This window comes from Scophthalmus maximus, chromosome 3, assembly GCF_022379125.1.
Source record: "Scophthalmus maximus strain ysfricsl-2021 chromosome 3, ASM2237912v1, whole genome shotgun sequence".
Taxonomy (NCBI): Eukaryota; Metazoa; Chordata; class Actinopteri; order Pleuronectiformes; family Scophthalmidae; genus Scophthalmus; species Scophthalmus maximus.
In genome coordinates, this window is record NC_061517.1 from 15,408,557 (window position 1) to 15,431,670 (window position 23,114).

Here is a 23,114-nt window from a genome sequence, read left to right on the forward strand (position 1 = left end):
AAAATACATACATGTGTGACCTATGTATGTAGAAATGCACCGCCCTGTTTGAAAGTGATGAAAAAAGATATGAATAAATTACTAATTTGAAAATAAAAATGGCAAGAGTTCCATGTTTCATAGAACAACTGGCAGTTGGCTAGAATCTATTGTTGAGATAAATGTACTCGGCTGTCACACCTTCGCGATTGTCTTCCAGGTGCTTCGGGAATTTTGTTTTCAAGATCAATGCCAACATTACAGCAACAAGGTTATTTACGGTCAAACCAGGTGAGGCATTGCGTGTTGACCTTAAAATCTGTCAGTGACACAAGTTGCCAATTTGATCCAGGGCGGATGATGTTTCGACCCTGACGACTTCTTAGAAGGGGATGCATATACTCTACATGTGGCGAGTAGATTTAAACACACATTATCACTGTAAGGCAGGTCAGCGTGCTGATCTATAGTAAGGCCATAGGGCCATAGTGCATCGTAGACTCTTAAATATTTCCTTTTAGCTTCTCCTACTTTTTACATCTTCGATTATTCAAAGATTATATGTCAAATTGCTTTCTCCTACGACTTTGAATGCTTGGCCATGTGTGCGACAAGGCTTCCTGGCAGTCAGCACCTGCTTATGTAATGATTTGACGTATGTGTCTGACTAGCAGACCCAGTTGTGAACTCTTCGTCATAATTCAACACCTGCAATTGCCATCAACTGCGAAAGACATGCTGGAGCCTTGGGCATGTCCACAGTGACTCGCTATGAAGAACTATAAAGAAACACGATCACAGTAAACTTGCCACTGAATTAACTTTGTGTGAGAATCTAATACGGCCTGTTTCTTAAGAGTTACTGCATGTCGCACCGCGCCATGTCAGACACAGTGTTTGGGAAGTTGTGTCTTAAACATAGAGGAGGAGAAAAGGCCTGAGAGAAGAGAGGCCTGTTATTTATGATCTTTCATTATGGCTTTGCAGAGGTCTTGCCTGAGTCTGATAGCGAAAAACCCCACTCAACCCACATGCATTACAACAAGAGACATACCATGCATGTGCCATGAGAACACCGCCCATGTGCTGCACAATGTCACAGATATACATACTGTATGGGGTCTGGGGAACCCATACAGATTCTTTCCAAGACAGGCGTTCATGCTGTCACGATCCTGGAGGTGGAACCATAAGAAACTGTGTAGGTGTGAGCTTTATATGAGCCAGTGCCTCGAGAGTCAATTAACAATTGTGAAGGGAAAATAAAGGACTGGTCAAAGGAAGGGAACACATACGTGGGCTAACCATACATATATAAACTGTTTGGGTTGGCAACTGTTTTCTCAACGGCTGTGTAATAGGAATAATGAATTTGTGTCAAGTAAATGTGTATATGCATATGTGCAGGTTAAAATAATTCAGTATTCTCTGAGGTAATTTATAGCTGACAAACATACACAAATAGGTGCATCCTGTCTGTTTATTTTGGAAAAAAACATGCATTAATCTTTAAACTAATTATTTTAATATGACAATTGTTTATAATTAAAACCATTTAAGAGCAAGAGACATTACACACTTTACAATGTCCATGCCAAGCAAAAATAGCACATAAAATGTTTATTTGATGTAAATGACCAAAGTTAAAAGTACAACGTGAGTGCCCTGAAGTTTTTACGGACTCCTCTATGCTGAGACATTGTTATATGGCGCCCTCTGCTGGACAAATTGCTACACTGCAAGGATTAAATTCCGAAATAAGATAGGCCAAAGGGTAGTTTCACGAAGTTCAAGCAACAATGATCAGCATCTGTCAAACCACTTGTTCACTGTTGAAAAACATACTCAGATTTAATATGTTTTAAAAATCAAATGTACTTTTTAACAATGTGAAGTTGTAGATAATCTCTCTTGAAACCTAGTGACAAAATGTCGCCGTGGAAGTTAAAGGTCTTGAGTGTGTCTAGAGTTTCAATTCATTTCTTTCCAATATTTTTTAATGATTCAGAGACTTTACTGATAAATACAAATAATGAATCAATTATTAACACATTACCTATACAAACTAGCTAGAGATCTTAAGGGTATTTGTAATAGTTTAGTCTAATATATAATATGTTATTCTTCTGTGTGTTTCAGTTTAACAATGAACTCAGGGTGTCAGTGATGCATCAACTCTTCTGCTCAGTCAGAGAGGGACAGCTGCCTTTAACTGTGACGTGTTTTCTTCTTCGTCCCCTTCTTCTTCTTCCAGCGCTTCAACAAACCTGTTGCTGATTGGTCTTAATGTGACATCCACATTCTCTGACCAATGAGAACGCCGGAACCGTGTTTGTTGCATAAAAGGAAGAGAGAAAACGCACACACTAATGTCCACAACCTGCACGAGAAGATTACATCAAAGCTTTCCACGACACTCAACCTCAAACACAAGTACGTACGGAAACGGTGACGTGGTGTGTTTCGTTTCAACGGTCGCCGCGTCGAACGTTTTCTATCCTACACTGTAGCCAGGAGCGAGGGGCTAGCGTCGTAGCTAGCGGCGTGTTGTCGGTGGTTTAATGGCGATAACAGCTGATCTCCTTCCACCCGGTAAGTGGAGGCTGGTCGCGGGCACGTCGGGCTGTGAAGCCGGGCGTGGTGAGCGAGCAGCGCTCGGTCTCTGAACCTGGAGGAGCGCGGACGGGCAGCGCGAGAGAACCGCGGCGGACGAGCGTGCAGCCTCGCGAGCGCAACATTGGATGTGACGACGTGTTGTGCGAGCAGCCGGCAATGGTGCAGGGGCGAGGGCGCGTCACCGGCCCAGGTGAAGCAGATGCGTGTCCGCTCGCCCCGCGGCCACACGCACTTGTAGTGTTCACATAACGGACGTCTTCATTCTCTTCTCCTCTTTTCTTTTCTTGTTGTTGGTAAATCCATTTGATGAGCATGTTGCAGTGCAGGTGGGTGGAAATGGAAGTTTGATTGACAGGGAACTGGCCCGAGTCATTTAGGGCATTGAGGCCCTTGGACGGTGTTGGAACTGTCTTCGTCTCGACAAACGTGATTTCGTGACTGATTGGTTTAATGTCGGTGCTTCAGTAAAAGCCGTCGCAGGCGCGTCTGAGCGCAATCGAAAGACGACGCGCATTAAATCGAGCTATGCGGTGTTTTGTTGACATGACCTCTGTCGACATAACTGTGCTCGAAATGGGATGATTGTGCAGGATAGAATGAGCGAACTTGACATGACGGAGTTGTGGATGTTGTCATAACACTACCACAGTGTGATGTCGCACGTCAGCCCTGACATGCATGATGGGCCTGCCATTTTGTGCCAAAAATGGCAGTTGCAGTTGCATTTTGATGGTTGTCAAAATGAAACTGAACATGTCAAATGGTGACAGGTACTGCAGGGTAGCTATCAGGAAAAGTGTGTGTGTGTGTGTGTGTGTGTGTGTGTGTGTGTCAGTTGGCTGGTGTGGATAGATTGATCGATAGTTTCTTTATTTATCCCAAGCTGGGAAATTCCGGTGTAACAGCACGCCTTGAAGATATATACAATATCCACACAAATAAATGTAAAATATACGAATTGCAAAAAAATATATAGAGAATAATAATAAATTGGTGCAAATGTGCCGGGATTTTTGTTTTGTGTTTAGCTTAATGTGTGTTATCAGTGTGCAGCAGGAGGTGTAAGGCAAACATACCAGGGGGAATGAGGAAATCCTACGAGACAGGTTTGCTGTTGTCTGGGGCTGTACTCAGTTAAAGGAGATAGTTCAGAAAATCAACATTTAACTTAACATTGCTACAAGTCGTGGGTCCATGCTGCATTTCCTGGTTCACTATGTACACAAACCTGACATATGCCTGAGGGACATTAGCATGAGTAAACAAGACGGGACCAAAGGCTTATTTATTCAGGAGCCAAATGTCCAAAGAGTTAAGGTAACCTTACTTCCTCCACTCCACAGCTGTTCACTCTGACCAGTTTTATCACTCACTAGTTTGGTATGGAACTTAACAAGTTTTCTTCTTTTTTTTTAATCATCATTATATTTTTAATGTGTTTGCCGTTTTCTTTCTCCTTCCAGCAGAAAGACACAACTTTGTGATCCTTGATCAAATAAACATGCCTTCTACACTTCACTGACCATTAAAATGGTAAGATGGTGTGATAACCATTCTACAGATTGTTTTTATGTTGACTAATGTTTTTTTTAATTAATTTTTTTTTACTAGATGCTTCAGAAATGGAATCCCCATGATTGAATTCATGTAGCAAACGAAGCCAAATAAATAAGAGTATGAAAATAATTTCATTGTCGTAGGATATTGGGATCGGCCTATTTAGAATTTAATACTACCATAGTACAACTGTAATTCAGGTGCCTGACTGTTGAGAGTAGTGATTACTGTATGTGATTAATAAATAAAAATACATTAATTCCTGATAAACTTTGTTTAGCGGCACCTTTAATCGATGACTTTCAGCTTTAAATAGTAATTTGAGTAGGGGAACAAGACAAATAGCAGTTAAACATGTTTTGTCATATTGATTTGCATTGTAAAGTTTAATTGCTTAGACTAGTGTTATCATGGACATTTAAGTTAATTTGATGTAATCCCTAAATTGCACTTAAGATATATGATGTTGTCTAAATAACACTATCTTATTCATCTATTCAACAGGTTTGAAAACTATCAGTTTTGTGTGACAGACTTCCCTCCAAGATCTGCATATAACCTCAACAGGAGATGGAGGAATCCGCTCACCCATACTGCTCTGACTTTGGAGACAATGAGGATATGGAGGAGGAGGGGGACATTTATCGAGAGGAAACTGACATGGTTACCTCTCTATACCAAGATCTTCACAAACATCCCAATCAGGATACTGAGAGAGTTTGGGAGTCTTTTCCCTGCCAGCACTGTGAGAGACATTTCACCAGCAAGCAAGGCCTGGAACGACACATGCACATCCACGCTTTGGCTAACAACGAGGCACAGCCATACAAAAGCAATAAGAGCGACATGTCTTTAGGTTCAAATCTAGGTCAGCCGCAGCATGAGAAGATGAAGCCACTGGATCGTCATACTTTATCCCCCACGACCTCTAATACTTTCATTTTGTCAGCCGAAGACCACACGGCTCAGCCAGACAAACAGAGAGAATTAGATAGTCGCATGTTCCACGAGCAGCACCTGCAACTCGTACATGAAGAAAACAAAGAGCTGCCTGAGGAGGAAAGTCTTCAGAGCATTTTCATTGAAACGTCTAAACTGGAAACACAGCTTGGCGACAACATTGCACCTGCTACTGTTCTGGGGAATGAGGGGCAACACACAGAACAATACATGCTAGACGTTTCTAGCAATGTTTCGGAGAATCTCAGCTTTTACATTGGTGGAAAGATAGTGTCGACAAGTACAGTAAGTAGCTGCGAAGCGGCTGAGGTTCATTCAGGTTCTTCAGCTTTAGTTGGACTGGATGCCCTGATTCTGGACCCCACCCAAATCAGCCAGATTTTGAATACAGATTCAGTTCCAGGCAAAGAGATACCTGGTCAACCACTTGCTAAGAGGAGAACTGCTACACCGCCTCTCTTACCACAAATTAAAACTGAACTGGAGTCTGAAGTGGTGGTGTCCTCTTCCTCCTCATCCCTTGTATCCTCACTAATTGAGAATCTGCTTCCTCTGCATACAGAGTCCACCGTTGTGCAGAAGGAGAGAACAGTGTTTCTGTCTCCTAAGCTGAAGCAGCTTCTGGAGAAGCAGGATGGCCTTAACCCGACATTTGCCCTGATCACAGATGGTGAGAAGCCCTGTTCGCCTGTCTCTCTCTCTGTCCTGCCCGCTGGAACAGGAAGGTTTAAAAGAAGGACCGGGTCTCCAACAGGTTCCCCACAGCAAAACCCAACATCGAACGAAGAAACGCCGACGCCAGATTCTGAAAATTTTGTTGCTGAAAGTACAGGACAGTTGGAGCCCCAGCATATCTCACCTGTGCATCTAACAGCCAGTGAGAAGGAGGACTCGCCGCCAGCTGTGGAGGAGCCAGCAGTGACACCTGTCTCAACAGAGAGCTGGCCCCCCTTGACTGGTGGCAATTCCTGTAACCAGCAACCACTAGATCTCTCTAACACAGTCAAAAGAAACGAAGATTTAGCTTTAACTGAGGCCGTGCTGGATTTAAGTTTGCAGAAAAAGATCTTCGGTGAATCTGAGCTGATGCTAAATTTAGTTTCGCAGGTGCTTTTGGAAGAAGTTACATCAAACACATGCATGGTGGAGAAACCCTTAATGAATATCGGAGAGCAAAATGTAAGCGTGGGGAATTCTGAGACTCATTTAGTCACGGACTTTAACATAGTCACTGGTTCAGATATGGTGACCCCAGTTGCAGAAAGACTTGTTTATGGACTTGCCCTACCCCCGACTTCTCTAACCCCATCATCCACCTGCCTCACCTCTGTTGCCTTCCCACCAGCTACACCATGTACTATAGCATTTTCTTCCCCTGCCTCTCACACCATGCTCTCTTCTGCACCTTCATTAATCACAGTTTTGGCACCACCACCAGCCATTAATAACCCTTCAATCCAACCAATCCAAGTATTAGGCCCTAATATATCTCCTGAGCCCTTGGTCATCTGCACAGAAAATGCATTAAACTCTCCAGAGTGCAATTTAACCGCTGCATTTGCCACCACAAATTCCGCAAACCTTGTCACTCTCTCCCAGCCCCTCGACTCGACTTTAAATCTGCCGGGCAACGTGTTTCTCACCGATCAGATTTCTCTCAATCCACCTATTGTTGACTCAACTCCTGTGTCAGAAGTACCATTCGCACCCACTGTAACTTTAAATGACTCCCTCATCAACTCTTTTAACATTACCAGTAACACGGTGTTGATAGAGTGCACAATAGCGCTCGACACCCCAGGCAGTGTAGTCCCTGCTTCAATTTCCTTACAAGAAAACCCTTCTGAGGATCCAGTACCTACACAGATGGTTGTTAATCACATCGAACAGCAACAGATTGTATCAGTGCCCGACGCTCAAACTCTGGACCCCACAATTCTTGTGTCCACCATTGCAGAATCAGTAACTCTGTCCACTACCACCACCTCAATGGTGTCTGATTGTCCCTCTTTGGGGGAATCGAGTCCCAACCCAGAACCTGCAGTTAATGCAAAAACACCAACCATAAAAGAAGAAGAAGAAGCTGCTGACGATGTTGTATCCATACCTGAAATACCATCTAAAACTTCCCCCTCTTTTGAGAAAGCTGAACAGGACAAATCCTCAAATGACACACCAGGTGACGCACAACAGCAGACTTTCACCAAGAACTTCATCTGCAATGTGTGCGATAAGCTTTTCCATTCAATGAAAGAACTCGGCCATCACGTAGGTGACCATGCTGCTGAATGGCCCTACAAATGTGAATTCTGCGTGCTGCTCTTCGGTAGGCCCTCTGCTTTGCTCGACCATCGATCAAGCCTCCACGGTGTGGGCAAGACTTATGTATGCAGTGCATGTACAAAAGAGTTTGTCTACCTCTGCAATCTGAAACACCATCAGGAGGAATTGCACCCTGGCCAGCAGTGTACATACACAGAAGAAGAAAAGGGCAAACTAAGACCTCAAAACTACAACAACTCGACAAAAGTCACAGCGGAGCCTTCAGTGCCCCACGTTCCAGAGGATCCCAAGACAGTAGTGAAAAAGGAGGAAAGTGAAGTAGATGTGGCCGCTGAGGAGCTGTTTACAACGATAAAAATCCTGGCCTCAGATGGAGGGAAAGTTAAAGGACCAGACGTCCGTCTTGGCATTAACCAACACTATCCCAGCTTCAAGCCTCCTCCATTTCCTTACCACAACAGGTCGCCCGCCGGCTCAGTGGCTTCAGCGACAAACTTCACCACCCACAACATCCCACAAACGTTTAGTACAGCCATTCGGTGCACCAAGTGTGGAAAGAGCTTTGATAACATGCCAGAGCTACACAAGCATATCCTGGCTTGTGCAAATGCCAGCGATAAAAGGCGATACACACCAAAAAGGAATCCTATCCCTCTAAGGCACGTTGCAAAAACCCAGAACGGAGTGCTGTCGACTACTAATTCTACTAACGGACTAAATGCTTCCAACAGGGCCAGCCACTCAAACAGGTCCAAACCCAATCAAGAGTCGCCAATGAAAATGAAATTCAAAGTACTGAGCAAAAGGAAGAAAAAGTTGGTCCAAAGGGTTATGCCACAGAGGAACAAGTCAGTTTCATCTTCAAATAAAGCGACGCCCACACAGGTGGATGTGCAGCACGAGGTGTTTGTCTGCCCACACTGTAGCAGGGAGTTCAGCATGCGTCGCAGCAGAACCAAACACATGGCCGTGTGCCCCAAGAAACCTAAAGAGGTGAAGAAAAGAAAAGAAGGGGGAATCTCTGTGACAAAGGAAAACGACCAACGCCTGCACAGAGGGAGCTCTCGCGCTGAAGAGAAACGACAACAAGCCTCACCTCAGCATAAAACTAGATTCCAGACCTCTGGCCTCGCGAAGAGGCCGGCCATCCTACCAGTGCAGACTGTCTTTTCAAACAAAAGAAGTAAAATAATCATAAAGGAGAGCATGCAGCCAAAACAGGAGACGCCCACTCTGAATGAACTTCCCATTGTTCGCACTTTCAACCCCTCTATGCGCCAGTACAGCCGAGTGCAGCATGGCGTCAAAGGAATTCCCATTAAAATCACCATCGTGAAACCACGATCAACTGCACCGCAGAGGGATGAGCTGCTTCCCACCCAGAGCCGAGAGGAAACCACTGGAGATGTTTCCAGCAGCTCTGAGCAGAGCGCTTCAACTTGAAGACAACCCCACGGCCGACAGAGGATCAGAAGGTAGTTACAGCTCATTTATCTGAAAAATTATTTTAAAAAATAGCCAATTATTTGTTTACTAATCATATATATTTAAATTCAGTCATTGCATACATAGAAGACATGCACAGGAATTACTAATTTGTATAGGTAACAAAAATGAGAAGAGGGCAAAAACTAATTTTGTACACAAAGTAGAGTTTTTTTAAGTTACAATATAATTAAAATCAGATGTTAAACATTTAGATAATTCGGCCATAAACGCATAAACTGTGCTCCTAAGAAATTCAGATTTAATGGCCCTGGATTTATTAATCTCCAGCATCCATGGGGAATTGTAAGGTTTCCGCAAGTAAAATGATTTATTTCAAACTAGATTACAAATGGATAGAGAGGTAACTTTATGATTACAAATGGATAGAGAGTTAACTTTATTAATTCCCAAGGGAAATTGTGGCGTTACAGCAGCAATAACACAGATCACATGAACGCATCACTTACACATACAGGCACAAGGTAGTTAAAAGACGCCATATATACAGCTATACATATTTATATACGTACATACATGAACTCCTATAAAACTAGATACAATTAAAAGAATGAAATGAAGAGAATAAAATAGAGTAAGGATATTAAAAATCTTTAAAATTAGATGATTTTAAATGTTTTTCTAGAAATGTTGTGGTTGATTGTTTTTATGGTACTTTTATTGTATTGCTATATGTGTTTTTAATCTGTATTCATTTTCTTTTGGTGTGTATAAATATAAAGGCTCACCAAGGCTAGTGATCAATGCTTTGTATCCATATAAAGCTACACATTAAAATAAATACATTTTAAATACAGTATGAAACTTAACAGCCTTAAGATGAATTCACAATCAAGGTGAATGTACTGTTGTAGTAAGTTATGTGTATGTTCAGAAAAATGAAAAGGCAATGTTGATACGAAGCAACCTCCTGTCCACATCTTTATCAATATACAGTATGTTTTTTGTTGTTGTGTCACTTTCAGGACCTTTCTGCTGACTGGAACTCCTCATACATCTTCAGTCGTACTAAAGGGAGACAACTGCTAATCCCAGTTTAACCGCATCGATGTCATCATACTGTATAATAACTGACTGAATCCTGAACGGATATAACATATGACTTAATACTGCTGTGAGTGGATCTGTTTAATTTGAGTATTTAAATGCTTTTTGTAGTAGCTTGATGCTTCGTCGGTTTATTCTCATCATCTCATAAACGTTGTGTCAACAGCTTGGATTTGCACTTTGGAAGTTAATCTGACTGCTACGTGTCACAAACGAAGGTTATTAAGAGAGGATGGTTTAGGTGTCAATCATCTTCAGCATGCATTCGCACTTTTCCTTATCTGTTGTGGTGTGGCCTTTTTTGTTTAAACTCCTACTGCATGGTGTGAGCCTGTACCACAGCTACATTAATTTAAAATGGATTATGTTGATGCAGTTTGGCCTTAAACAAAAAATCTAGTGTTGCTATGATTGACAAAGACTAGTGTAATTACACGTAAGACACATTTAAGATGACAGAATCATAGAAAAGTCATATGCTCTATAGTACAGTAACATTGGCTCCAAGCTTCCTGTTGAAATTCCTGTACGCTATCAGCACTGTTGATTTCTATTAGGGAAGTCCGTGTTTCCTTTATCGGTGTGAATATAACATTTAACAGATTTAATGATGTGTGTTATCCAGTCAGACCAGTCGCCGTGTATTTACATAAAGACAAATGACGTTTATTAGCCATCAAATGTGTATGAAAATGACCAAATATGGCATAAAAGTGATCAAGAGGAAACCGTTAACTAAAGTTAAGTGTCTCGATATGAAGAACGTACTTTTCGGTGGTCCAACTAAATGGATTCAACCGCAGTTAGCCAGATTTATTTGTATATTTTTCCCCTTCAAAAGTCTGTGTGGGAGCACAACCCTAAATCCAGATAACTGAAGAAGACAAAAAACTTGAACCCTAAAGAATGTTAGCAAGTGACTGCGGTCCAATGCTCCTCTCACATACTTGTGTCATATTTCAGATTTTCAAGCTCATGGGCCACTAAAAATATTCTCCCAACTTTTGGGAAGATCTGCAGTTGGATGTATTTACATTGCAAACAATATTCTGTACGGGTTGGAAACAGCAACGCTCCTCCTGCAAAGAGTTTAATTCTGACAAGCACTGACATGACTAAACTCCCGCTTCTGGCTCCACCACATTTCTTCTGTAATATTTAGGCCAGTTTGCTTTTAAGTCTTTCTTTTTCGATTTGCTGCACTTCTTCTACAAATCTCTGTCAAATATTATTGCGTGTTCTTTTTTTATTACCCCTGTTCAATGACTAGAAACATTCATTCTAGAAGTGCAGTCTGTTTCGGTCTTTGTCGTCTGTAGCACACTTCATCACTACATATACACGTCATCTGTGTGAGTTGCATGAAGCTTGTGTACAGGAGTGTATAAATCACAACATGGATTTGTTAGATCAGTTATGGGGTCATTTTTGATGAAAGCCTGTCAAGTGCATATGAAAATGTTTGTGACGAGAAGTCACTAATGTCAAAGAATGAGTGTAACACATTGTATCGGTTTGATTTTGAATTATAAGCTACTGGTTGCAGTGCTATACAGGGTAGTTACTTGATGATGATTGAACTGGGTTATAGTAATACGGGACAGCTAAGACTTGATAATATATCTGTATGTGAAAGTGTAATGCTACATCCATTTCACATTTTTTGCCTTTTCAAGCGTCGACTGATGATATTTCTTTCATTCAGACAGACTGTAATGTGTGGGATGGAGAGGACGGTCTGGGAGACTGTTATTTAACTGTGAAAGGTGCTCGTAGCATTTAAAAGTGTAAATTGAGTCGTGTATATTTATTAATAATTTAAAATCACTTTATCAATCTCTGAATGGTTTCTTTGTATGATTTGCACTAATGTTTTTTCAAGGGAGTGTTAAAAAATAAATGGAGAATGTTACGTTTGTATGTGATGTTTGTGTTGAAGCTGTCTTCTAGCTAATCAATGATGATGATGATAATCTTGTTATGAAAAACTGTTCCTGAGGGTTTCACAAACAAGGACGGATAAAAGAAAGCAGGAAGACATTGTTGGAAAAGATGCAGTAATATAAGGGACTTATTTTACTCTGTTGACTCGTAGCTTACTGCCTGACTGCAAGTTACTAAAACAAGCAGGTGGTGGCGCACTTTCCTTCCTTTGGCATCCGAAGCAGTGGATTCAGTAAAGAGATTTTGTAACACCACTGCATCTCTTCCGCAATCCCACATTCTGTTTGAAAAATCCCTTTTACAGCAACATTTGTTTTCCATTTTTCAAGCATCCTCTCCACCAGTATCTTCACATTTGTGATCTTAACGCAAAAAAGTCTTCATGTAAAGGTAGTGGTGAATAAGCAATTATGCAGTGTAACTGGTTGATATTAACATTGGTCATTATTTCTAATGCCTACATGTCTATATTTTATCTACAGCAAAAACAGAAAAAGGCAGAAGGTACAAGAATTATTCACTACACCCTTTACATATCCTCCTGTGTTATTCAGTATTGATAAATTAATATACAGATCACAAATGTCAATCAGGATAACGAAATAAAGCCATGTGACCTTTTTAACTATCAGAATACTCGAGCTTTCCTGTTTCTAATCAACAGATATCAGTTATTTCATGTCACAGATAGTGCAATTCACGTGTATTATTTTTAAATTGGATTATGTTTGTCAGCTGTTCGTTTCTTTTCATTCTGTCTTTGCATTGCGTTCCCTGACAGAAGCGACTGGGAACATCTCACCTTTAAGCTGGTCAACATCATCCAGGGTCCAGTTCGTCCAGTAAGGCTCACTGGTATGTAACCGCACACGAAAGGGAAATAGGGGGAGGAGCCTCTGTTTGAATGGCAGGAGTGACGAGCGTCTGCCAAATTAATCGCTGTTCATTTTTAAGCAGCTCAAGTCTTTTAATCAACTCAACTCGCATGCTCCAGCAACAGGAGGAGTCCACAAAGAAAGCTAATTTGCAAAGGCTTGGTTTTGTGGGGGGAAAGTCAATTAGTCGAATTATCTGAATGGTTGAGGAGAAGCCGACAAATTATAAATTGGTGGAAAGAAAAGCAAATACGGAGTTAACAGAGGAAGCAGATTGTTGGCTTACAGAGGTTTGCTCGTAAATTCAAATGTGTCAAGAATCCGACACAAGGGAAACCACTGTGCTGCCGTGATGCCCAGGACAAACTGTCATGTACAAGCCCACAGTGAGTCATACGGGCCAGTCTATCGATCTGAACGCCTGAACACCAAATAACCCTCAGTCAACAATTCATTCCAGAAGTTAAACAACCTAACCCAAAACACGTGTCCTTCCTCAGAGTAGATTCCTTCGAATGAGCTTTTCTTGAAACTGACATTGTAGATCCGTGCGGACCACTGGCCGTATGTGAAACCTGAGTAGTGAAGATCTCCACGGGCTATACGTAGCAAACTGTTCACCAAACCACCGTGTGATCACAGACCACTCCACCTCCGTTTAAATGTAACACTGTTGACTTTCATCTTGCGAAAGCTCTCGAATGAATCTTGGCTCAGAGAAACGGGCCAACGTGACCGGGAGTGCTGGCCCTCGTCGTTAAAACACTGTGCAGTGGCCATGGATTTAATTGGAATTTTTTTTTTTGCAGTTCTGCTGAGTCTTCTATTTCATACAGACAATAACATAAGGGTCCGGATACTTTTGATCATTCAGCGGTACTACTACGAGAATGCATTGGAAACAGTGGCTGTGCCGCACGTCGACGTGTCTCTATAATTCCTCTCGTCTTGCGGCTTTAGCCGACAACGTAATTCAATTGCAAATTCACAGGATTCAGTAGCCAGCTCGTTCCGTCGGCAGTGGGTTGTCATGTAAAGATGAGTTTCCCTCCTGTGCAGCTTATATTTTCACTCTTCGGAGACTTGTGGTGCGTTTGTGACCAAAATCAAGACGCGTTGTTTTTCATGTTTTTTTTTTTGTTTCGTTGCATTTTTCTCTCATGGCACCTGACGCGCGCAGAGCTCCAGGAAACCGATTCCACTCAGAGTGAACACATGAGGCGTAGACAACATGTGCTCTGTGATTGGACTGATAGGAAAACCAGACGCCGTCAAACGCTTTACTCTCGTATTCATTGCAGGTGTATATAAAAGGAGTTTTAATGCACCTGATGTCCTTTCAGTAACTGTGAATAAGTCCAATAAGAGTTTCTGGGAATAAGGGATGAACATGCCAGGTGGCAGATGATATTTAGTGAGGAGTCAGGTGCCAGTGTGCCCGCAGCGACGCGCTGTACCACCGGCCCGAGGTGCAGGATCTCCCAGGGCTCAGCAGTAACCTCGAGCTGCGAGGCTGCATTCGTGTGCCCAACGCACATTGGCGTCTCAGCCCAGGGCCCTGTCGTACCCTCCGAGGAGGTTGTGATGAGAAGTGAGGACACACGAGGCGAGTCGATGGGAAAACAAAAACACCCATCCCCGAGGTCTGAGGCGAAAACCCCTTTTGATCTCCTTCTTGTTGATTTCATCATCCTCGCAGAAAGTCTGATAAACACTCATAGTCATTTATTATTTTTGATTTTTGTATCCATTGACCTTGCTCCTGGGTGAGTTTGGAGATCTCGTCCTCCTTTTGTCAAGAGGCAAAAATGACTGGCGGGAGTTTGAGTGATGCGTCGCGTCGCCTGGAGATGAGGACCTGTCAGGATCCCAGTGTTCCATGTGGGGGCAGAGGTCAGGTCCACTACACCTCGGGCACTGCTCGCTCCCAAGGAAGGGACAGTGATGTTTTTGCAGGAAAAAAAAATCATTAGGATGTCACTGTGTACAATGACCTCTTCACTTACTGAACATCAATACTCTGAACATGAATAGTCCTTCGGTATAGCCTCAGATCTACCCTGAAAATCAGACCCCCAGGGTCTCAATACAAGTCATTTACTCAAATAAAATTCAAATATTTGAACATCGCAGGCTTGGAGGTCTCCTGGTACGGCTCATTTGTTGCCTCCGACTACTTGTGTAAGGCTGAGTTCAAAGTGAGGAGGAAGCCGTCTCTATGGCACCACAAAGGTAACGCACCCCCTCCGAGCAGCGCTGGTGGAAACAATAATAACAACAGGATATGTGGATAAAGTATTTTGTACAGTTCTCCTCTTCCCTCTCTCTGCGTGCTCTTCGTTTGGAAGCAGAACAGACATGGTAATGAGGACATTAATAAAGGATGCGGATCCATTTTTAATGATCCACTGGCCCCTTTAGTTTGAAACAGATTTTTTTTTGGTGTGTCCGTGGCCGTTCAGAATGTTTGGCTTTGACAGGGGCTCGCGAATGGGCTTCTTTTTTTTTTTCTTCCTCTTTCATTTGTTTTTTTTTTACTGCACAAACAAAGAGCAGCAAAAAAAAAACTGCATACGCCTCACTGTTCGTACGTGAGCGAGAGATAAGAGAGATGCAGGATCAGTGTTCTCTGTATATTTTTGGAAAATAATCCCCATGTAGGAGAATAAGGGGAAAGAAATAACGTAAACGTTATTATGCTGAAGGACATTTAGTGTGGATCTAGGCATTAGACACACGGTAGATCACAGAGATCAGTAGAAAAAGGAACATAAATAATGGTAGAGACAAATTTTCATGCACAAACAGACAGGTATGAGAACTGTATTCAGTGAACAGTGAAACATCACAATCCATCCTTCCCAATAAAGTCAAGCTTGGTCGCATCAGTTTACCTGTATGTTTTGTGTTTACCTCTTGTTTTTTTTGGGGGGGGGGGGGGGGTAGAGCAGGATTTCCAGGTTTTCCATCTAATATGGATGACAGTGAATGAGCAGACCTCTGGGCAGCACGCTGGTATTTTCCTCACACCACATATTCAACAGCAGCCCGATAAACATATGTGTTATCTCACTTATCTTATTTCCCATCATTTATGACTGTCACCTCAACATAGAGGAGGGTTAAAAAGAGGGAGAAACCATAGCCCACAAATACAAACAGCAGCAGCAGCAGCAGCAGCTTCGCTGTAATGTTAGAAGTGGCTTTACACACATGCACACACAGTCTTCTCTATTCTCACTTTCGTCAGGGGAGAGAGAGTCTGTCTTCTGTCTTCAGCAGGCTTCTTCTTCTCATCGCTCTCTCTCTCTCCCTCCCTCCCTCCCTCCCTCCATCCCTCTCTCTGTCATCCTCTCTCTTGCTTTGTTCATGCTGTGCTCGCTGTGCTCTCTGTCTGAAGCAGCGCCACACTGGAGCACTAATGAGCTGGCAGAGAGCAGCAGCCCCGACGCAGATCTCCCATCAGCTGAGGAGCAGCAGCATCTCTGACGGCGTCTGAGGCAACGAGACAAGAGGACTGATCTGCAGTCAGAGCGGGAGGCAGCCGGTGCGAAGCCCTGGGAAAGGCGCAGGAGAGGTCGTGAGGTGGCTCCGGAGGCAATTTAGCACTCAGGCGAGAGAGAGAGTGAGAGAGAAGGAGATTGCTCCGGCGCAACAGCCGGACCTGCCCCCGCGCTCAGGAGGCTGACCCTCAGTGCACTTTCTGTTGCCGAAGACGACGGACCTCCCCCCCCCCCAGAGGAGCTCGGCCATGGAGGAGATGCTCACCTGCAGACGGAGCCCCTTCTCCCAGGTGTTTGGGCGTCAGGGTCAGCTCATGCAAGCCAGTGAGTGTTCACATCCACACGCAAGTCTGCAAAATATCAAAATGACAAAGTTTTCTTGACCTTGTTTGGCTCTGGTTGAGCGTAAGCCTGATGCATGCAGTGAAAAAATGGGTGCAGCCTCTGGTATTTTTGTTTTTTAATGTTAAGCACAAATACAGAGTGGACTTTACAGACCGTCTTTAAAGTGGACTATTTTTTAAATATGGCACCGTAATGTAAATCCTGAAAAAATAAGGTGGTTAGGGAGCCAACAGTTGAAAATGATTGTCCCACAAAAAAAATTGTACATCAGTATCACATTGTTTTTAAAGAAGCATCTGGTGCAATTCATAATTTAGTTCTGAACTCAATGGGACTGTTTCAATTTTAGAGATATTACATAAGTGGGTTATGTATTAATCAATTTAATAATTTGTAGAGTAGTGCATATTTCAACACAAATATGTATTAATGTTGATAGTATGCGATGTTCCTTTGGTATGGGAAACAGATGCGAAAAGGTGTGTCTGTGTGGGTGTGTGTGTGTGTGTGTGTGTGTCTGTGTGTGTGTGTGTGTGTGTCTGTGTGTGTGTGTGTGTGTGCAGACCTCACCTTGCGTAACATCCTTTGATCTTTGCCTGACCAAACATACCACGTGTAAAAAGAAGGAAACAAATGGTCACCAGCAGAAAAAAATTGACAGTTGATACAGTTAACATTCAAAAATTGTACACAACTTGATCAAATACATAACGTAATATAATCCAATATAACAATAAATGCCTTTGTGACGTTGATAATGTTTGATTTTTGTTGTGATGCAGGTGTCACAAGTGTTTCTTTATCAAACAGGAATGTACATTGAACTTGTTCATTAATTCACATGAAGTTTAACAGGATTTCATCCTGGCAAATACGTCTGAGGCTGCTGAGTTAGTTTGCAGTGAAAAATAGATGATGTTTGCTCACAATTATGCTTATGCACTTCATGGGGATTTTTTTTTTTTTAAATGAACATTTGAAGAGATTTTATATAACACAAGTCCTAGACACCCACAGCCTCCATTTCAACTCTGCCTATGTGGGTGCGTTCATAACTGTATGTATTATTTGTATGACTATGTATTTTCTGTGTACGTGACTTGGTCCAGTAGGAATTGTTTGCTTGAGCTTTGAGACTCTGTGACTAATTTCTTTTTTCCGCATCTGCCAGCATGAAATAATCTGCCTGAGGTGATCAGTTACAAGGTGTCACAAAATTCCTTCAACAGAAAACGGGAGCCTTTGGCCACGGCTGACCTACGTTTGAGTATTGGGGTCAGGCATGAAAAAAAAATGAGAGAAGCAACTTTTGAGAGTAAAAATGAAATGTTGAGAATAAAGTCAACTCCTCTGGTCCTTCAAATCCAGTTAGCGGAGCGGCTGGCAGCAATGCGAGCTGGCAGAGTGTTTCATCATAGGAGTGTAGGGTTTTAACCATCAGTATCCTTTGCCTTCGTCCATTATCAGCTATTTCAGTCTGCTGAGACTCTTCTTTGTAGTGTTTGCTGATGTGCTTGTAGTGATGCGACCTGTGGTAATTGTCCTCGTGCCTAATCAAGCTCTAGATGACTGACTAGGTGCTGACTCACCTGACCTCTAAGAGGAGTCTATATATATATGGCGGACCAGTTTATGCATGCCTCATTCTGCAATGAAGAAAGTCCGACATGGACTGAAACTTTTTCTCTTTTGCACATTTCTTCACCGTCTGTTTGTATGACTGTACAGCCCTTCATGTGAAATATAGACATTTGAAAGTTTGAATCTCTATTTCTCCATTTTTTGCAGAGGCAGTCATGTGCACTAAAGTTAGTATCCTGAAATTTCTAATTTATCTTCGACATGCAAAAAAAACAACACAAAAAACATTTCAAATTTCAAATTTATTCTCCAAATGCAAAATGGGGCACAAAAAACCTCCCCTCATTTTTTGAATGCCTGACCCTAATGCTCTGCTGTAATGACCAGAGGTGAAACATAGTCAGTTGTGATTTGCCACAGGTTTTTCTGCAGATTCATATGACTGCTGCACAAGCTTATCTAGTGTGATACGGAAATGGATTTGGATTGTTTTTTTTGTCAGTTCTGTTGCCGTGCCAAAAAGAACCTTGAGCTTTTTTCTGCAATGACTTGAACTGTACGTCGTACGACTTTATTCTCTCTTTCATCAGTAAAATTGGTTGCTTTTAGGCTGCTGCTTTAAAAAAGGGAAGCTTTTCGCTGGCCGTCTGCAACAATTGAAATGTTAGATTTCTTTGCAACGACATATTGTACAACAGAAACTTGCTGTTGCTGTTTATTTGTGTGTTGGTTGATTTGAACAATTGAAATGATTACTCACTTAGCTACTCATCTACGCAGAGTGGAGAACCTGCAGGCAGCGTGACACCGGGGATAAAACATGACACGAGCAAATCAAGCTTCCTTTGTCCTGTTTGCCTTTGGAATATCACACACTGAGAAGCTATTCACACTGCATTTTCAGTCTTTGTCACACATTTATTTCACATAAGGCCAAGGAGTTTTATTGCATCCCTACTCTGTTGTTTCCCCCCAATCAAACTGATCTTTAAAACAACTTGATGCGTTCGTTTTCAGTAACCTCCGATGCCTGCTTATCAGTCACAGTATAGGTGAGAATGCCGGGCGCATTAAACCAAAGTGCTACACTCCCCTTGTGAAAATGACATTATCATTGCATGTGCTGTGGTGAATTACAGTCAGTCTTGCTCTCCCCAAGTTATCTATGCTCTTTGAAGCTTGTGCCGCATGTCTGCTATTTCAAATGTGTGAGAGAGAGCGAAGGAAGTGAGGGGGAGATAGAGGGAGGGGAGGGGATGGGATGGGGGCAAGAAAGTGAGCAAGCTGCAAATTGTGTGAATAAGAGATGGGTGTTTTTTCTCTATTTTTAGCAGCAACCTTATATACTGTTACGCGGCGGTTGGAAGACTAATCCACAGAAGTGCTGGCTCGCAATATCTGAACAGTAATTATAGGGGGATTTTTTTTGTTATCTTTGGCTGTCACCCATCATTGGATCAGAAGTCCCTCAGCTATATGCAAAGGCCTGCCTGAATTGCAGGGAGAAAATCCATGACATGAGTGTTGCACGTGCCCAAAGACTCGAATATTAACATCCTTCTGATGGTACCCTGACAGAATAAACAGAATTTATTCCCCCCCCTCATGAAACACGTTCACGTGGCAGTGCCAGGTGCATAATCCTGCTACAATGCTGTCGCTCCCCACTGGTTGTGGGATCTGTTCTGCGCTCAGTGTTGTGATGTGTTATCAGAAATTCCTCAGGAGCCTCAATGCCTTGTCAAGGCAGCGTGATGATTTAGTTTCCTAGGCCTCTAAAAAGTATTTGGTGGAAGTTTATGTCTCTGACTTTTCAAGGTTAGTCCATTCTGGTTAGAACATTATTTCTAACCTAAATTGCGCTGACAAATTCCCTACACCTTTTTTGTTGTTCCTGTAATAGAAATAAAAATCGTTTCCCTCTTGACAGTCTATTTCCCAGTGCAGTGATATCTGTTTTAAAAAAACCGATGAGCAAAAGTTTTACAGCTCAATTGCAGAGCATTACTCGGAACAAACCTTTAGGGTATTGTTTGGATTGTGGATCAATAGTATAACTTCTCCTGGACCTGATCTACGTAGCTCTCAAAACGCCCCCACTGATGGGGGGAGCTTCCTGTCTGAGATCGTGTCTTGGCACAAATTCTAGCTAAATAAATCAACATATAAAATGATATGTTAATGTTGAAAATACAACAATAATTTTGACAATTCCTTCCCTTTACTGTGCTTCCCCTTTTTTTTGTTGAGGTGGATTTTGATTTTAATGCCGCAGTGATACACTGAAGTATATCGCTATCAAATCGCTGTTCTACTAATGTGGTGAAATACACAATTCTGTCATGTTACTGCTCACCGTGCATTATTTAAACAAATATGAAAGAGAGAATAAGTGACGAATGAGAGTAAAAATTCTCTTTGAAATACCTTGTCAAATACATATTATTAAGCTAAATTACATTCATCTGTGAAAAACAGATCTGGACAAAATGTGACAGCCTTGCAGTTATGAAGAGTTGAGGCTGAATATCTAATGCCATTTTTATTAAGGCTGTATCTCCCAGTTTGAGTTTCAGAAACACGTATGTAATAACTGGAGAAGGAGAGAATGTCATGGTTGGAGAGTATTTCTTTTTTTACCACTTCATCATTTTACCCTTGGATATCCTCTAATTCCTCAATAAACCGTTCAGTAAATCCCCTGCACAGTAGAGGGGAATGTGATTTGGAATTTTAATATGCGACCATCGCAGGTGTAGGACACATTTCGGTCTTCTTTGAGGTGATTAATTCCTCTCCTTCCTCCACTTATGGTGTGGTTCCTGCACAGTCGCAGATTCCTCACACCTCCTTACCCGGTGGGTTTTGCTGCGGTGAGAGATTAGCTTCATGCTCCCAGTGTTGCTAATCATGTAGAAGGAGTCACGTTGCGAGAGAGGTTGCAACCCAGTCTCACGGAAAAAGAGGCTTGCCGGAATAGTGAGTGTGTGTGCACTCAGTAAGTGAATGATTGTTTTTCCAAGTGCTGAGTCAAGGAATCTGGGATGTTCTTCACGATTCTTTATTTTATTTCTCTGAGTTTGCTCTATACAGGCAGATTAGTGAAAATAAAATGCTACATTAACTGTGACCCTACGAGATCTGCGCATTGACACGATCTCTCACAATCTGTGCTGCTATACTAAAATAAAACCATGCAACCTAATTGAAGAAGTAAAGCCACGGGAGATACTTCACTAATATCTCGCAGATTGCAGTCAGCTTCACCATCACAGCAAAAATAATTCAAACACTGACACAGACCACAATCATGACTACGGATTAATGTCAAAAACATGCGGTGCAGCACTTTGGGGTACAGGTTGCTGCATACCTCCACTTTGCTGCTGTGATTTCAGGGATGATGGGGTTTATATGTATTTGTGGATTTTAGATCTATGGGAAGGATTGAGGTGCATGTTGTGTAATTTAAGGGGGTAACAGTATGTTGTGTTCCTGCTGAGGACTGATTGCAATTTGTGTTGTGGTGATTACCACTAATCCCATTAACAATAAGTACATTCTACCTTACTTATTTGCTGCCGGCCTTGTACAGAGGTTTGGATATTACTGAAGAATATTTAAAATCTACTAATTTCCGCATTATATTTAAAATTATGTATCTTCCATCATTATATTTCATGCCCATAAAATGTGTGTGTTAACATCACACAAGGCTGCACAGTCTACAAAGAGCATTAATAATGTTGCATTCCTCAGACTGTATTTTCCTAGTGCTCACAAACACACAGCAAGTTAGTGAGGATGTGGTGTTTTCATCATGGCTTCGCTGCAGTATTTTTGTAATTTTATTATTGATGTTGTATTTTTTTTGTTGTTGTAAGTTTTGGTATAGGGAGCCCATTTTCACCACAGTGGATCTCTGGTTGTGTGTCAGTATTTTTTTTTACGCCAAACATAACTAAATAACATAAGCAGATGTCTCTCCTACAGGATAAGAAAGATTATAATTACGCAACATGCCCTGACATACTTGATGTCTAGACCTGTTACTAACAGGTCAATGCAGGTCATCCGCCTGCATCAGTGGGCCTACACTTCCTCACATGAGTGAGAAACCACAATACTGGAAAACATGAAGTTAGAAATCCTGGGGGGCATCAGGATCACGTGTGAAATATAGAGCTTGCCACAGCTTGATCACCCAGCCAGCAAAAGACCTATGCACTGTGCAAATAAGTCGTTTTTAGAATTGTATGCCTCCAGATGATGGGGTGCTTAAAGCTCAATTCAAGTGTGGCAGCGATGGTGCCAAGTTGGTCGGGGATGTTTTAAAGCAAACATCCTGCTTCCGAGTTTATTATTCAAAACTCCACACGGAGGAGAAACTGCTGTCGAGGCAGTCATTTGAGTTTAGGCGGCAGACCATGGGACACCTTGTGCACTCTGAAAAATTTACAATGCCTCCCCACTCCTTCCCATCCCTGCGCTTAGAGGTGGACACCTCCAGCTTCCATTAACCTTAAGATGAATGAGTATGCTGTCAGCGGAGCCTGATTGAAAACATATTTTTGGTCAGCAAGCTCTTGTCTATGCATCCCACTCGCCTCATCCTACATATACTTATCCTCTCTTCAATACCATTTGCTGAGCCACCTTTCCAACATAAACGTTGTACTGCTGGCACATCCAGGGACCCACGGAGGTCATTCCGAATAAAGATTGCATGCGTTTAAAATTGTTCCTGCATTTTCTTTGAGTCGTTTCTTCTCAGGATTCATCCCTAACAAGAGATATAGCCGTTAGTCACTTTATCGCACCGACTTTATCTACAGCGCAGTGACAAAAAATGAGAAGATATTACCTTTTAATACTGTAGAGATGTGGCGTGGAAATTCTGTGTTAAGTCCTAACGTGC

General features: G+C 42.2%; 1 protein-coding gene and 1 long non-coding RNA gene across 11 annotated transcripts; one reads left to right on the top strand and one right to left on the bottom strand.

Annotated features, from left to right (window-relative positions):
• Window positions 1-1,413: 1,413 nt before the first annotated feature.
• On the bottom strand, window positions 1,414-2,549 carry LOC118316215. The gene is made up of 2 exons (XR_004795145.2): window positions 2,421-2,549; window positions 1,414-2,283 (listed from the first exon to the last, which is right to left on the bottom strand). It is a non-coding gene; the product is annotated as an uncharacterized LOC118316215 (long non-coding RNA).
• On the top strand, window positions 2,202-22,937 carry prdm2a (PR domain containing 2, with ZNF domain a). Of its 10 annotated transcripts, none has more exons than XR_004795142.2 (5): window positions 2,202-2,412; window positions 4,059-4,128; window positions 4,657-8,870; window positions 12,674-12,747; window positions 16,168-22,937. XR_004795142.2 is itself a non-coding variant. In XM_035643791.2 (4 exons), the coding sequence occupies exon 3, from the start codon at window positions 4,723-4,725 to the stop codon at window positions 8,836-8,838; it is 4,116 nt and encodes a 1,371-aa protein (XP_035499684.2). In that variant the 5' UTR covers window positions 2,202-2,412; window positions 4,059-4,128; window positions 4,657-4,722; the 3' UTR covers window positions 8,839-8,870; window positions 9,838-11,860. The 10 variants fall into 10 exon arrangements, 8 of the variants coding, with proteins under 8 accessions (XP_035499684.2, XP_035499677.2, XP_035499680.2 ...); XR_004795144.2 differs by having other exon boundaries at window positions 16,171-22,937; XM_035643791.2 differs by lacking the exons at window positions 12,674-12,747; window positions 16,168-22,937 and adding an exon at window positions 9,838-11,860.
• Window positions 22,938-23,114: the final 177 nt, after the last annotated feature.

Coding starts and splice junctions, on each gene's coding strand:
- prdm2a (XM_035643791.2), top strand. CDS start 4,723: ATGGAGGAATCCGCTCACCCATACTGCTCTGACTTTGGAGACAATGAG.